At 45.6% G+C, this 16,048-nt stretch overlaps 2 protein-coding genes across 3 annotated transcripts; both read left to right on the plus strand.

Annotated features, from left to right (window-relative positions):
* Nucleotides 1–512: 512 nt before the first annotated feature.
* On the plus strand, nucleotides 513–4,687 carry LOC119322355 (phosphatase IMPL1, chloroplastic-like). Its single transcript, XM_037595854.1, has 10 exons — nucleotides 513–850; nucleotides 1,565–1,632; nucleotides 1,762–1,895; nucleotides 2,247–2,335; nucleotides 2,453–2,510; nucleotides 2,606–2,658; nucleotides 2,859–2,957; nucleotides 3,087–3,200; nucleotides 3,840–3,941; nucleotides 4,250–4,687. The coding sequence occupies exons 1-10, from the start codon at nucleotides 593–595 to the stop codon at nucleotides 4,346–4,348; spliced, it is 1,074 nt and encodes a 357-aa protein (XP_037451751.1). The 5' UTR covers nucleotides 513–592; the 3' UTR covers nucleotides 4,349–4,687.
* A 354-nt stretch (nucleotides 4,688–5,041) lies between these two features.
* Nucleotides 5,042–7,932, plus strand: LOC119322354 (pentatricopeptide repeat-containing protein At2g35130). 2 transcript variants are annotated; one of them, XM_037595853.1, is made up of 7 exons: nucleotides 5,054–5,292; nucleotides 5,555–5,778; nucleotides 5,931–6,163; nucleotides 6,258–6,507; nucleotides 6,585–6,730; nucleotides 6,806–7,136; nucleotides 7,228–7,932. In XM_037595853.1, coding segments are annotated over exons 1-7 (1,767 nt in total). In that variant the 5' UTR covers nucleotides 5,054–5,290; the 3' UTR covers nucleotides 7,809–7,932. The 2 variants fall into 2 exon arrangements, with proteins under 2 accessions (XP_037451749.1, XP_037451750.1); XM_037595852.1 differs by having other exon boundaries at nucleotides 5,042–5,292; nucleotides 6,806–7,932.
* The last annotated feature ends 8,116 nt before the right edge of the window (nucleotides 7,933–16,048 follow it).

Below are 16,048 nucleotides of genomic sequence, written 5' to 3' on the forward strand. Positions count from 1 at the left end.
CGCTCTCCTCACCATACCGGCTGCCGACCGCCGTGGCCTCACTACATGGCCGGTCCCACGGCATGGACAATGTGGCGCCATCGCAACTCAGTCATCTTCGACAAGATTACTCCCGCCACATCAACTGTCGTTGATGCTATCAAGGACGAGGCTCGCTCCTGGGCAAATGTCGGAGCCAAAGGACTGAATGGTTTCATCCCTGTAACCTGACACTGTATGCGAGGCTGAGCATCCTCTTTCTCTCCTTGCTCACTTGATCGCCACGAACACGCCTTTCTGTGTACGTGAACGTGGCGTGACACTGTATGTTCTATCACTCTATCAATGCAAAGATACACTCTTAGTATTCCAAAAAAAAGAAACGGAGGAGTACTATATTTGTTCAAGTTTCTATCAAAACTGGATATATTTTTTAAGAAAAAGAACAAGTATATTCTCCACACACACACACACACACACACACACAAGACAAGTATATCCTGGAGAAAAGGAAAAGAAGAAGCAGGTGGTATACCGTACAGCGTACACACACAGACGAAGCGCAGCGGGAGGAAAACAACAGGGAGGAATCAAACCCTTTCTCTCAGCACCAATGGCACGGTATCTTCTCCCTTCCACCACCACCGCCGCCTCCTCGCTCCCGAGGAATGCCAGGGCCTCGCCGGCGCCGATCCTCGCTCTCCGCTCGCTCGCCTCCAGGTCCAAGCACGCGCGCGCTATCATGGCGGTGGCGTCGAGCCAGCCCGCCGCACCCAGCAAGTACCCGAAGATGGCCGCCCCCACCACCGGCCCGGTTCCCGCCGACGAGCTGCTCGGCGTCATCCAGGCCGCCGCCAAGGCAGGCGCCGAGGTGCGTTTGCGATTTCCCTTTTTCTCGTCGGCGCTCCCTTGGGGTTGACTCCGCTAGACGATTGCAGGTTCTGCCCGTGGTACGATTCGTAGATTGAATTATAGCGACGACTGCGATGCCGATGCCACTTAGTTTCAAAGAAAGAAATGCTAGTCGTGTAGTTGAATTGGCAGGTGCTGCCGTGCTGGTTAATGTGTTACCAACTACAGGTTTAATTGGTTTCCGGCGATAAATTTGACAAATAGTTCTTCTGCTAACCAAGAGAGGATAAACATATGGGGTATACCACGAGGCTTTATGGGTTGCATAATTCATGCCCTTTAAGGGCATGTACAATGGTTGATAAGATAGTCTTATCTTAAGTCTTGCATGTAATTTAGATATGACAAAAAAGAATGTCTACAATGGATCATCTCTTAGCTTTATCTTCAATAACTAGCTATTCCTAAAAACATGGTGAGACATATTGTGCTAAGAGATCATCTCTTGTCTTCTCTTAAATAAGATAAGGCAAACCTTTTCTTATGAGTTCTCTCTCCTTCACCTCATCATTTATCCTACATGGCACTTCTAAGATTGCCCAGTTCCTGATTTTCATAAGTGGGGCTGTGGTACTTCCATTCCATGCGCTTGTGCAAGTTCCTCGCATCCTCCTCGTTCTAATTTTGATGAATAAATTCTCAGCCAGTTTTCCTTTTCTTGCTTCCGTTTTAGGTTGTAATGGAAGCTGTTAATAAGCCGCGTAATATCCAATACAAGGGGGTTGCAGACTTGGTGAAAGAGTAAGAATGCTTCTCATGTATACTCTTATTTTTGCATATGCTGTTGATTTCACTGTTGTATGAACGTGGGCCTTAAATTTATGTACGTGTTCTCACTTGGTGAATTTATTATACCATCCTTCTGTTCAGCACAGATAAACTGAGTGAATCAGTCATTCTTGAAGTCGTCACCAAGAACTTCAAAGACCACCTCATACTTGGGGAGGAAGGTGGCCTTATTGGAGATTCTTTGTCAGAGTATCTCTGGTGCATTGATCCTTTAGGTTTGGTTCCTTTATTTCTACTTACCATACAATCATTCCTGTAGTGGGCTTAACTGGGATTTTTCTGTCATGAACAACCATCATTTATAGAATTGGATGAATAAATTCCTGTAGTGTTTCCTTGATTCTGAGGATTGCTTTATTTTTCGGACGTAAGCTGTGCACTCACTATGGGTTTGTCTGTTTCACTGATTTGGAAGGTGACAATTCTATGTTGATTGCTAAGCAATAGAATGATTTATGACTGGTACCTAATTTCACTGAGGCATTCTTTGAGCCATTTTGACTAGAGAATATGCAATACAATCTTTATGTTTCAATTTAATTCATTTTCATGGTCTTCTTGTTTAGATGGAACAACAAACTTTGCACATGGTTACCCCAGCTTTTCTGTATCCATTGGTGTTCTATTCCGAGGCAAGCCTGCTGCTGCCACTGTGGTATGTGTATGCATATATCATTCTTGAACCATACAATTATGGAATATTGGAGACACAAATTATAGGTCTTAGAAATAGTTTCTCTCTGTACTCACATATTATTGCCATCTCATTTAGGTGGAATTTTGTGGTGGGCCTATGTGCTGGAACACTCGTACGATTTCTGCATCTTCTGGTAGGATCTTTGATCAATAATTGGCATGCTTCTTATTCTGGTTCTGGAATATACCATGACATTAGTTTTTAAGGCTCTGTTTGCTTCTTGAACAGGAAAAGGTGCTTATTGTAATGGGCAAAAGATTCATGTCAGTCCAACAGAAAAGGTAACCTATTTCTCTTATTCAACTGTACAAGTAAGGATACGTGCACACCTTTTTGTACCTGCCATGAAAACCTTCCAGTGATCATACTCAATGTATCTGTTCATTAAAGTATTTCAGGATGCAATTATAATTCATGTAATATAAATAGTTCGTGCAGCAGATACGGATTTATAATCTATTATCTTGAGTTGATTCTCTAGGTGGAACAATCTCTTCTGGTTACTGGGTTTGGATATGAACATGATGATGCATGGCTGACCAATATAAATTTGTTCAAGGAATTTACTGATGTTAGCAGGGTAAGTGAATCCTCCCCTGATTAAAATGGTATTACCATGGGTTCAGAAACAAGGAAACCAAACACCGCCCACTTTTCTTCTTTATGTCGTTTCTTTAATCCTTCTTTTTAAAAACGTACTTGCTTTCAGGGAGTACGAAGGCTAGGCTCTGCTGCTGCTGATATGTCCCATGTTGGTCTAGGCATTACCGAAGCCTACTGGGAATATCGGCTTAAGCCATGGGACATGGCTGCTGGTGTTCTGGTAATCCTTTTTACCCGATGGAATCAGAGTTTCTAAATAAGAGTAATGCTACACCTGCATAATTAGTATTACGTGATTAACGTAATGTGCAACATGGGGATTTGTGATTGGAGAAAGAGGGAGGAAGGGGCCCACCCCCCTGAAATTCAGGGGGGGAGAGAGAGTTTGTTTGGAATTTTACGTAAAAAGCTTCGTAGGATTACGTGGATGTAGGATTTTCAGCTAAATTATCATCAGTTTGGTAGAAAGTGGGACTGGCTTATTTGCTTATTTTCAAACCTTACCATCTTTCCATTCAGATAATCTTTTCTCATGTTTACGTCCGTATTCTCATAATTTGGGTTGAAAATTTAATAAGAGTTAATCTTATCTTAAGGGTATCATTGAGCAGTTCTGAACTAATCTTTGAAAGCAACTGATGTTATTTTATGTAATCAAATCTTGAATTCTCATAGTAAAAGGTATCAGAGTGATGTGTATATTCTGAAATGTATTTATCTAGCAGTCTTAATTTTAGTTAGATAAATTTCTACTCATTGATCCTGAGCAGGATGGATTTTTTTTCCTTCTCTATGCAACTCTTTATTCTGTGGAGTTTGCCAGTATAATTATTTGATGAATTTAGTCATTTTTCAACAGATAGTTGAAGAAGCTGGTGGGGTAGTGACACGCATGGATGGTGGAGAGTTTACAGTCTTTGATCGTTCTGTTCTTGTTTCCAATGGCACTGTTCACGATCAGGTCAGTTTTTAAAAAGTAGCTTCTCTTATTTGCTGAAAATCACCTCTAATGGTATTATACAATACCAATATACCATACTAATGATATTTCAAGCATGGATGGTTATATCCCCAAAGGTAAATGGTCAATCTGACAAACTTAAAGAGTCCACATTAGACGATTCATCATACTAGGGATCTCCAAGCTTAGGGTGTTTGTGTTGTTGGCGTATGCTGTATGGATTACCTAGAGCAATGATAATTCCGCTGTGTTGTTTCTTGGAGAAATTGTATGGGGGGTTGTTGATGAATCACATTACTCAATTGCAGCTTTTGGAGCGGATCCGGCCTGCTACTGAAGACCTTAAGAAGAAAGGAATTGATTTCTCCATGTGGTTTAAGCCTGAGAATTACCCTACTGACTTTTGAATCACGCAGCCCTTCAGCTACTTGGTTCTCTGTCAAGCAAAAATAAGGATATTTTTGCCGAACGACCATGTACTTACACTGACAATACATTTCAAGGTCCTCCGACCAAACGGATCAAAAATGAAAGCCAAAATTTACTGAAGGAGTAGAGCTCGAATGAGATTCTCACCGGATTCCTTTTGCTTTTGATAGAATGTATCAGAAAGAAATGCTTGCAAAGGGTGTTGTATCGTATGCATGGTTTCTGCCAGTTGTACCTGGGAAAATATAACTGCCAATTTTGTTAATCATGGATAATAGCAAGACTTCCAAGAACACATACAATGATGTGCCGTGGAACTTGGTGCTTTTGCCGTCTCTCCATGTAAACGCAATTCTGGGGGAGAAATGTGATGTCATCGTCCTTCCTTTTTTATTTCAGCACGACTGGTTTCTTCCTCGTATAGTTGTATGAAACTAAGCTGGTGGGTAAGGCCGGAGGAATTACAACTAAGCTCACATGTTTTTACTTGAAAGCGGCGCGGATCGGGCGCCGCTCTGCATCCCTACCTCCAATAAACCTCTTAGTTTTGCATTCGGCATATATTCAGAAACGCAACAGAAAAGCTTGTGCAGATGTTTGGTTAGTCCAGTAACGGAGCAGTGCCACTGCCCGGTGCAGCCCAGCGCAACAGCCGGGTTTTATTTGCCTTCTGGATAAGGCAACGATGGATGGACGATAAATCATGTGAGGCTCAAACGGCACACTAGAACTAGATAGAACCATGAGGCTCCAAGGGAAATATCTTTGCAAATATTCCAGTTTTTTCCCTCTTGCCAGTGCAGCCCCTGCCCCTCGTTCTTCCACAACTATCAGGAGCAGAAGCGACCGCAAGCTCGACGATATCTGTCCCTTGGGAGAAGTGCAGGTTTGCCTCTGAAGACCTTCACCCTGCGCTCACCATGTAAGTAACACTTTCTACCTTCATGAATTTTTCCTGAACTTTTATGCCCATGTTCATGCAGTTTTACCCGATTCAGGCAATTGCAGTTGCATTTGGTCTGTGTTCTGCATGCCAATTCAGTGGCAATTCTTTAACTGTTTCTTCTCTGAATGTTTTGACTGCAAAACTTCTCAAACAACACACTACTAGCTCGCTCTACTTCTCCCAGTGAACTTGGTTTGCAGTTGCACTGACATCTCCTCCTCCACCGTATGAATTTCAGGTTGAGGATACAGGCTCCGTTGCATTATCATCCGACGAACGCAGGACCAAGATGGCGCATTTGCGCCTGCGGGAGCATTCAGCAAGGAACTTCTTCCCTGCACGACGCCGAGGTGAATCCCTCTGGATACGGCGAAAGAAAGAACCGGAAACACCCGGGCGCCTACATTGACAAAGATGGTGAAGCGCGGACCTTCGACCGGAAGAAAATATCGCGGAAAAGAGGTAAAAAATCCTACCTTCACCGGCCCCCCTCGTTTTGCTTGGTTTACACCCGCACTGAAGCTCAGCAAGGGAGGGACGTCTGCTTCGCGAGTGTCACGTCACCATTTCCTGTCGTTGAAATGGTTTTACAGCTTCAAGTCTCATGCATGCAGGGGGTGCAATGAGAGGCCGCGGCTGGAAGTACGGCTCCGGGTTCGTGGACGGCGTGTTCCCGGTGCTCAGCCCCATGGCGCAGGACATCCTGGAGCTCGTTCAGAAGGGGACGGACGACGCCAAGGTCTGGGAGGCGCTGGACGACGTCCCTCCCACGCACGCCCTGTGGGACGACGTCCTCAACGTCGCCGTCCAGCTCCGCCTGAACCGGCAGTGGGATCCCATCATCTCAGTACGTCCCCCCAAAACCCCCAGCACGCCGCCGTCGGTCATCGCATTTAAGCTCTGATGGACGACGTGTGATTCCTCAGAGGGTGTCTCGTTAGGTCTGCGAGTGGATCGTGCACCGGAGCTCCTTCCGCCCGGACGTCGTCTGCTACAACCTGCTCATCGACGCGTACGGCCGGCGGCGGCGGCTGGGCAAGGCGGAGGCCATGTACGCGGCGCTGCTGGAGGCCCGGTGCGTGCCGACGGAGGACACCTACGCGCTCCTCCTGCGCGCCTACTGCACCGCCGGGTCGCTGCACCGGGCCGAGGGCGTCATCTCCGAGATGCGGGAGCACGGGATCCCTCCGAGTAAGAAAGTTTCATTCAGGTTAGGACAATGCAGTCACTCACACCGACAGAGAGATCAATGGTGGTGTTCTCTCCAGGTGCGACCGTGTACAACGCGTACCTCGACGGGCTGCTCAAGGCGAGGTGCGCCGAGAAGGCGGTGGAGGTGTACCAGAGGATGAAGCGGGAGCGGTGCCGGACCAACACGGAGACGTACACCCTCATGATCAACGTCTACGGCAAGGTACGTCCGGCGCCAACTTTCCCTATAGAGAAATTTTCATCACCTGAATGAGAAGTGTTCTTGTGTCAATTGCAGTCGAAGCAGCCGATGTCGGCGATGAAGGTGTTCAAGGAGATGCAGTCGCTGGGGTGCAAGGCCAACATCTGCACCTACACGGCGCTGGTGAACGCGTTCGCCCGGGAAGGGCTGTGCGAGAAGGCCGAGGAGGCGTTCGAGGAGATGCAGCAGGCCGGGCACGAGCCCGACGTCTACGCCTACAACGCCCTCATGGAGGCCTACAGCCGCGCAGGGTTCCCGCAGGCCGCCTCGGAGATCTTCTCCCTGATGCAGCACATGGGGTGCGACCCCGACAGAGCTTCCTACAACATCCTCGTGGACGCCTACGGGAGAGCCGGCCTCCACCGAGGTGCGTACGTCAATCATGGACTCCTCGAACGCCGGCTGCTCCGGCGAGGTGCCGAGTCTGACAGCCATGGAGTTTCTGTTGATGGACGCAGAGGCGGAGGCCGTGTTCGAGTCGCTGAAGCGGCAGGGGATGGCGCCGACGATGAAGTCGCACATGCTGCTGCTGGCGGCGCACGCCAGGTCCGGCAACGTGGCGCGCTGCGAGGAGGTGATGGCGCAGCTGCACAAGTCGGGCCTCGCGCCGGACACCTTCGCGCTCAACGCCATGCTCAACGCCTACGGCCGCGCCGGCCGGCTCGACGACATGGAGCGGCTGCTCGCCGCCATGGAGCGCCGGGGGACGCGCGACGTGGGCACGTACAACGTGGCCGTCAACGCCTACGGCCGCGCCGGGTACCTGGAGAGGATGGAGGCGGCGTTCGCGTCGCTGGGGCGGAGGGGCCTCGCCGCCGACGTGGTCACGTGGACGTCCCGCATGGGCGCCTACGCCAGGAAGAAGGAGTACCGGCGGTGCCTGGAGATCTTCGAGGAGATGGTGGACGCCGGGTGCTACCCGGACGCCGGGACGGCCAAGGTGCTCGTCGCGGCGTGCTCCGACGAGCGGCAGGTGGAGCAGGTCACCGCCATCGTCAGGTCCATGCACAAGGAGGCCAAGACATTGTTCACCATATGAGAAAGATGAAGAAAATCTTGTGTTAATTAGTTAGTGTAGACTTAGATAAAGATTAATCATTCATGGATTGTTTATTTGCAAAATTTTGTTCTTTTACGAATCTAAAATGAATTTTTTTTGAGCATCAGTACAAACACAAGCGCTCATATACACGCGCATACACTCATCCCTATGAACGCACACACGCACACCCTACCCCTATGAGCACCTCCGAGAGACTGAGCCGGCATATCATCGTGAATCTAAAATGAATTGATATACAAATTATTTACAAGCTTTGTTAACGGAACATAATTGGTGACAGTGGCTTGTACTACTATATGATGTTCTTTTTTGCTGTCTCCGATAATGCTACACTTTATTGACAACGTAGGAGTATGTGTACTGTTGCTATCTCGATAGGTGAACCCACTTAGTGGGCCCAAGTTTTCAGCCACCAACCCACACCACACCCCGAATCTCTAGTTATAAGGGGCTGTTTGGTTGGGAGCCCCAACCCGCCGAGCCAAATAATTGGCGTTGACCAAGTGCTCAGGCATTGCTTGGATTGCAGCCCATGTTTTGGCACGCCAACGCTCCCGTCGCCTCTGCAGTTCATTTTTTGCGCCAACAGCGGGCGAGACGTGGGCGGCGAAAAGCTGCGCCAAATTTTTGGCTTGCCCGTGCATTGGCAGGGCTTGTCTCGGCAAAAACCAAACAGCCACTACATCACCCTGTTAACGACATGAGCAAAATAACTTTCTTTTTTTAAAGGAGGATGATCCTGGCCTCTGCATCTAGGCGATGCATGCAACCATTTTGTTAATTATTCACAAAGATCTTAGGACATCTCCAGCAACCCGCAAAACCCGCATCCGTCCGCGGACAGGGGACCAGTCCGTGGACATTAATGCGGGAGGCGGCTATCCAATGCTAGCCGCATACATTTCAAGCTATTTTTCAATAAACCGAATGAAATTCATAAAAAGAAACGGACGGATTCATACAAACACGACGAGTTTCATACAAACACGGCGAATTCAACTACATTTTGGACAAAAAAAAATAAAGACCCGCCCCTAAAACTATCCTACGGCGGCGACGCCCGATGTCCAAGCCCCTCTTGTCTCCCTTCCGTCGTCTTCATGAGCACCGACGATAAGACTGATGAAGTGAAGGTGCGGTCTTTGATGAGAAAGAGTAGAACACGGAAGACGAATTGACCCACATGGGATACCAGGCCCTGCCGCCTTCTGTGGCCTATTTATCCTCGGAGGAGTTAGCGCCTTGTCCATCGCTGAAGGATGTGAGGTCCACAAGGGAAATAGTGGCGCCTTGGTTGTCGTCGTTCAACCAGGCCGGCTGATGGTTCATCGGCGGTGCGTAGGAGGCGCAGCTAACTATGTTCTCCTTCGTGGTTGCCTACAACCGCGCCTCCGCGTTGCCGCTTCCTACAGAGCGTCGGCTTGAGCACGGACGGCATCGTAGATGGCACGCTGCTCCATGACGGAATTCGGGTTCGCCGCGGCTGTGGCCGCCAAGACCCCCTCGCTCGCGCGCTCGCAGTAGATTGGCCCTCCGCCAGTCGGTGCTGCTCCAGGAGGAACAAGTTGTAACACTGTTCCTCCTGCGCCTGCTGGAACGCCGACAAAGGCGCTGACGCAGGCTGCACCTCCACCATGGCGGCATTGAACTACGCATGTGCCTGCTCCATGGTGAAGTCGGCGTGCACAGGAGGCGCGGGAGCCGGGGCGGAGTCGTCGGAGCCCGTCTCCATCGTGGCGTCGTCCAGTCGGAGACCTCAGGCGAGCTGGCTAGCAAGCCAGCCTCGATCCGCCTTGCACAGCGTCTATGCCAGGTGGTGATGTCTACTACACAACTTTATTCTTGTAGAATCGTGTTAGGCCTCCAAGCGCAGAGTTTTGTAGGACAGTAGCAATTTTCCCTCAAGTGGATGACCTAAGGTTTATCAATCCGTGGGAGGTGTAGGATGAAGATGGCCTCTCTCAAGCAGCCCTGCAACCAAATAATAAAAAGTCACTTGTGTCCCCAGCACACCAAATACAATGGTAATTTGTATATGTGCACTAGTTCGGCGAAGAGATGATGATACAAGCATAGTAATGATAGTAGATATTGATTTTTGTAATAGTAACAATAAAAAACAACAAGGTAGCAATTGATAAAACGGAACACAAACGGTATTGCAATGCTTGAAAATGAGGCGTAGGGTCCGTACTTGGCTAGTGCAATCTCTCAACAATGCTAATATAATTGAATCATATAACCATCCCTCCACGTGCAACAAAGAATCACTCCAAAGTTCCTATCTAGCAGAGAACATAAGAAGAAATCGTTGGTAGAGTACGAGACCACCTCGAAGCTATTCTTTCCGATCGATCTATCCAAGAGTTTTGACTAAAATAACACCAAATAATTTCAGATTCATAATACTCAATCCAACACAAAGAACCTCAAAGAGTAGTGCCCCAAGATTTCTACCGGAGAAACAAAGACAAGAATGTGCATCAACCCCTATGCGTAGATTACCCCAATGTCACCTCGGGAATCCACGAGTTGAGTGCCAAAATATATATCAAGTGAATCAAAATAATACCCCATTGTCACCACGAGTATTCATATGCAAGACATATATCAAGTGCTCTCAAATCCATAAAAGTATTCAATCTGATAAAACAAAATCTCAAAGGGAAAACTCAATTCATCACAACAAGATAGAGAGGGGAAAACACCATATGATCCAACTATATTAACAAAGCCCCCGATACATCAAGATCGTGCCATCAAGAACATGAGAGAGAGAGAGAGATTAAACACATAGCTACTGGTACAAACCCTCAACCCCGAGGGTGGACTACTCCCTCCTCATCATGGTGGCCGCCGGGATGATGAAGGTGGCCATCGGAGATGATCTCCCCCTTCGGCAGGGTGTCGGAACGGGGTCTAGATTGGTTTTCGTGGATATAGAGGCTTGCGGCGGTGGAACTTCTGATCTAGGGTAGCCCCGAGGGTTTTTGGAATATTTGGGCCCATGTGCGCCCTGGTGGGTAGTGCCCCCCTCGGAGCACCCCCCAGGTGCTGCTCTGGCCCTTTGGATGTCTTCTGGTCCATAACAAAATCCACAAAAAGTTTTGAAGTGTTTGGACTCCGTTTGATATTGATTTCCTGCGATGTAAAAAACAAGCAAAAACACAGCAACTGGCACTGGGCACTGGGTCAATAGGTTAGTCCAAAAAATGATATAAAGTTGCTATAAAATGATTGTAAAACATCCAAGAATGATAATATAACAGTATGAATACTTCATAAATTATAGATATGTTGCAGACGTATCAGCATCCCCACGCTTAATTCCTACTCGTCCTTGAGTAGGTAAATGATAAAAGAAATAATTTATGAAGTGTGAGTGCTAGCAAAGTGCGCAATTTTGATCAATGATAATTTCAATCACTTTTCCTAGCATCATAACAACAATTCTTTCTCATAAATTTCTCATGTTAAAGTAGCAACCAATTCACATGCTAAGGTTCATACAATGAATTCTCTTGAAACTCAACAACCTATATTCTTAGTCACCAAACAATTGCAATTCAACTTATTCAACATAGTCTAAGTAAGAGCTCCACATACTCAACCATCATATAGTCTTCTATGATTGCTAACACTCACCGCATACACATGAGCAAAATGTCTCAACCGGACACATAGAAATATAGGGACTTATAATTTCGCCTCCCAACATATTCACCTCAAGGGTGATGTCAACAATAATAACTCATGCTACTCATATCCAATTGGATATATGTGCCTAGATCTTTCCTCACCACATGATGCTTGCCAAAAGAGATAAATAAAAAGCAATAGAGAGAAAAACTTTGACTCTTGCATGAAAGTAAATACATAAAAGTAAAAGGTAGACCCTTCGCAGAGGGAAGCAGAGGTTGCCATGCGCTTTTTGTTTGTATGCTCAATCCCTTAGTGCAAAAGAACATCATGTTATATTGCCCCTTATGATAGCAACCTTTATTATGCAGTCTGTCGCTTTTATGCTTTGTCATCACAAGTTCGTACAACGCTCAATTTTCTCTTACACTAAATGATCTAACACTTTTAGAAGAAATTTTTATTGCCTTATTGCACCTATGACAACTTACTTGAAGGATCTTTCTCAATCCTTAGGTAGGTATGGTGGACTCTTGAAAATAAGATTTGGGTTAAATGGTTTTTGGATGCACAAGTAGTATCTCTACTTGGTGTGGAATTTTTGGCTAGCAAAGATGGGGGGCAAGCACCACATGTTGAAGGATCTATGACAATATAACTTCTATGTGAATATGAACAAACATAAATCATTACGTTGTCTTCCTTGTCCAACGTCAACAATTTTGGCATATACTATTTTGATGGGGGCTCACAATCACAAAAAATTCCAAGATAGTGTTTTTGCATGTGAAAGTTATGTTCCTTATATTAATCATTCTGGAATTGCTTGTATGACCAATATTGTGATTGTCAAGCTTCAAAAGATTTCATTTTCTAAACCCAATGTGAAGCTACCACTAGGCATGATATAATTTCAACTTCATAATATTCAATTCATTCAAAAATTTACTCATAGGATATAACTGAATAACAAGAGTAAATGACAAGCTACTCCAAAAAAGATATAAGTTAAGATCAAGCGAGTAGTTAAGTAAATAGGTAGCTGATTGTGGACTCTCTCTCTTATTTAAAAACTTTCAGATTTAAGTATTTTATTAAAACATCAAGAAAAACAAAATAAAATGACATTCCAAGCATATCACAACTCATGTGAAGAAGCAAAAACTTAGGCTCAACCGATACTAACCGATAATTGTTGAAGAAGAAAGGTGGGATGCCTACCGGGGAATCCCCAAGCTTAGATGCTTGAGACTTATTGGAATATTAGCTTGGGATGCCTGGGGCATCCCCAAGCTTGAACTTTTGTGTCTCCTTAATTCCTCTTATATCACGGTTTCCCTAAATTTTAAAAAGGGTCTTTTACATCTGTGTCCCTAACTCGAACCCACTACTCACATTTGCCCCTAATTCGAAAGCCTGCTCAAAAATGCCCCTCCGCCGTTAGGTGCCCTTACAGAAATACCCTTCCGCTTCGTTTCTGTCCGGTCAAAGGGGTTTGACCGTTTACGGGGCGTTTACTGGACATTTCTACCCCTCCCTCCATGTGTCACTTACTGTGGGACCCACTCTCAAAAAATAAAATGGAAAAACACTTTCTCTCACCCCCTCTCTCTCACACACTTACATGTGGGGCCCCTCATCCATAGAAAAAACAAAACTCTCTCTCACCTCCCCCTCTCTCTGTCTCTCTCCCTGTCGAACAACGACCCGATGGCCGCTGCCTCTCAACTCCAGCGAGAGTGCCGAACGGGCGCCGCCTTGGCCGCTGGCCTCCCCTGACGCTGCAACCCTCTCTCCCTTGTCTCCCTCTGCTGCTTGCCTTCGTTCCTGTCCCGCCCTCTAGCCCTGTCACGCAAGCACTCCAGAGAGCGCCCCGTCGCCGGGCGTCTATCAAGTACATGGCCAACGGCAACCCGAAGCGCCGCCACCTCGCCAGGAATCTCATACGCCATGACCTCATCCTAACAGCCTATGATTTTGACCAGAGACGTCTAGGACAGAGCACCACAACACATCTACCCCACCGCCGAGCTCGGACCGCCGCCTTCGATTTGATGCCGTTCAAGCACGTGAGCCGCTCTGAGCGGCTCCTATGGCATCCTGATGTACCAAAGAAGACCTGGGAGTCCTCCATAGCAAGCTCCATGGCCTCGGGCCGTCTTCCCCATGAGCTCTGAGCTCGGTCATGGCCGCCATCGTCGAAGTCGTCGCTCCAGTCTTCCCCGAGCCCCAGCGGCGTCGCCATCATGCTCCTAGTGAGCTCCTTAATGGCACACGGACGGTTTCCTCTCCCTCCCCCTCGCATGGTAGCTGCCGCACTTGCGCCGCCCGGGGCCGCCGCAAGAATGGTCGCCGCCGTTTGCTCCAGCAACCATATGGTCCGAAGAGCACATCGCTGGACTCGGTTGAGCAAGGGCTATCGCCTTGTTCCCTCAGCTAGCCTCCTCGCAGCCTCCCAGCGTGCCTCCGCCATGGGATTTGGTCACCGCCGGCAACCGTCGGACTAGTTTGAATAGTCATGTTCTTTTTTTTCAAGATCTGGCCCACATGTAAGTGTGGGTGACAAAGAGGGTGAGAGAAGTGTTTTTTCGTTTTATTTTTTAAAAGTGGGACCCACTACTAAGTGGCACATGGACACAGGGGCAAACTTGTCAAAGAAACGGCCAGATAACGGTCAAACAGCTTTGACTGGACGGAAACGACATGGAGGGGCATTTTTATAAGTGCAACTAACGGCGCAGGGGCAAATTTGAGCAGGCTTTCAAATTAGGGGTATATCTGATTAGGTGGTTCGAGTTAGGGACAGAAATGCAAATGGCCCTTTTAAAAACTTCATCCACACAAAACTCAACAAGAACTCGTGAGATAAGTTAGTATAAACCAATGCAAAAACCTTATCATTCTCTACTGTAGCAAATTACTAAAATTATTATTCAACATTTCATACTAAATGCCTCTACATATTTAATACTCCTATCATCAAATAGAATCATTAAACAAGCAAACATATGCAAACAATACAAACATAACAATAATCTGCCAAAACATTACAGTCTGTAAAGAATGCAATAGTATCAATACTTCTTTAACTCCAAACATTCTAAAAATTTACCACACTGTAGAAAATTTGTCAGATCTTATTGTGCAAAAAGTTTCAACATTTTATCACACTCTGACTTTTCTAGGGAATTTTTGCAACATCGATAAACTTTCTGTTTTGAAACAGCAACATGTAATCCTGCAAAATAAGCATGGTAAAGGCTATCCTTGACATTTTTATTGAAAAGAAAGATGCAAAACATTATTATAAATAACAACAAGCAAATGCTAACAAAATAAAAAGATGCTCCAAGTAAAACTCATATCATGTGATGAATGAAACATAGCTCCAAGTGAGGTTACCGATAATTTTGAAGACAAAAGAGGGGATGCCTTCCGGGGCATCCCCAAGCTTAGTTGCTTGGATATTCCTTGGATATTAACTTGGGGTGCCTTGGGCATCCCCAAGATTAGGGTATTCTCTCTTCTTATTCTCCTCATATCGACATCTCACCCAAAACTTAAAAACTTCAATCACACAAAACTTAACGGAACTTCATGAGATAAGTTAGTATGATAAAGAGCAAACAATTTCACTTTGGTACTGTCAAAGACAAGATTCATAATTGTTTCCACACAATTCCTACTGTAGACTATCATTTCCACAATTTATATTGAGCAATATAAGCCATAGAAACTAGAAAACAAGCAAACTATGCATTGAAAACAGAATCTGTCAAAAACAGAACAGTTTGTAGTAATCTGTACTCCAACCATACTTCTACTACTCCAGAAATTCTTAAAAATTTGGACAACATAGAGAATTTGTATATTATCACCTGTAAAAATTTCAGCTCAAAAGAACATTCCAGTGAATTTTCAAAATTCCTGGACTGAGCGTAAAAGTTTCTGTTTTTGCACAGATTCAAGTCAACTATCATCCACACTATCCCAAAAGCTTTACTTGGCACTTTATTGAAACAAAAGCAATAAAACATGATTACTGTAGTAGCCTAATCATGTGAACACACAAAAACAATAAGTAAAAGTGTTGGGTTGTCTCCCAACAAGCACTTTTCTTTAATGCCTTTTAAGCTAGGCATGAAGAGTTCAATGATGCTTGCATAAAAGATAAGGATTGAAACATAATAAGAGCATCATGAATCATAAGTTCCTCTCTCATAATAATTTTCAGTAGCATCATGAATAGATTCATCAATATAACCATCACATAAAGCATTCTTTTCATGATCCACAAGCATTGAAATTTTATTACTCTCCACATAGGAAAATTTCTTCTCATTCACAATGGTGGGAGTATCATATGAAATTCAAATACTATAAATTGTTTCCACACTAAAAGAGTAATGTTTAAAAAAATGATATTCAAAATTATGACAATAATTATCACTACTTTTTATAACATAAGTATCATCACAATAATCATCATAATTAGCAACTTTGTTCTCATCATAGATAGGAGGCATGCAATCATCATAGCAAATTTGATCATTCAAAGTAGGGGGACTAAAAAGATC

Source organism: Triticum dicoccoides, chromosome 6B (assembly GCF_002162155.2).
Source record: "Triticum dicoccoides isolate Atlit2015 ecotype Zavitan chromosome 6B, WEW_v2.0, whole genome shotgun sequence".
NCBI lineage: Eukaryota > Viridiplantae > Streptophyta > Magnoliopsida > Poales > Poaceae > Triticum > Triticum dicoccoides.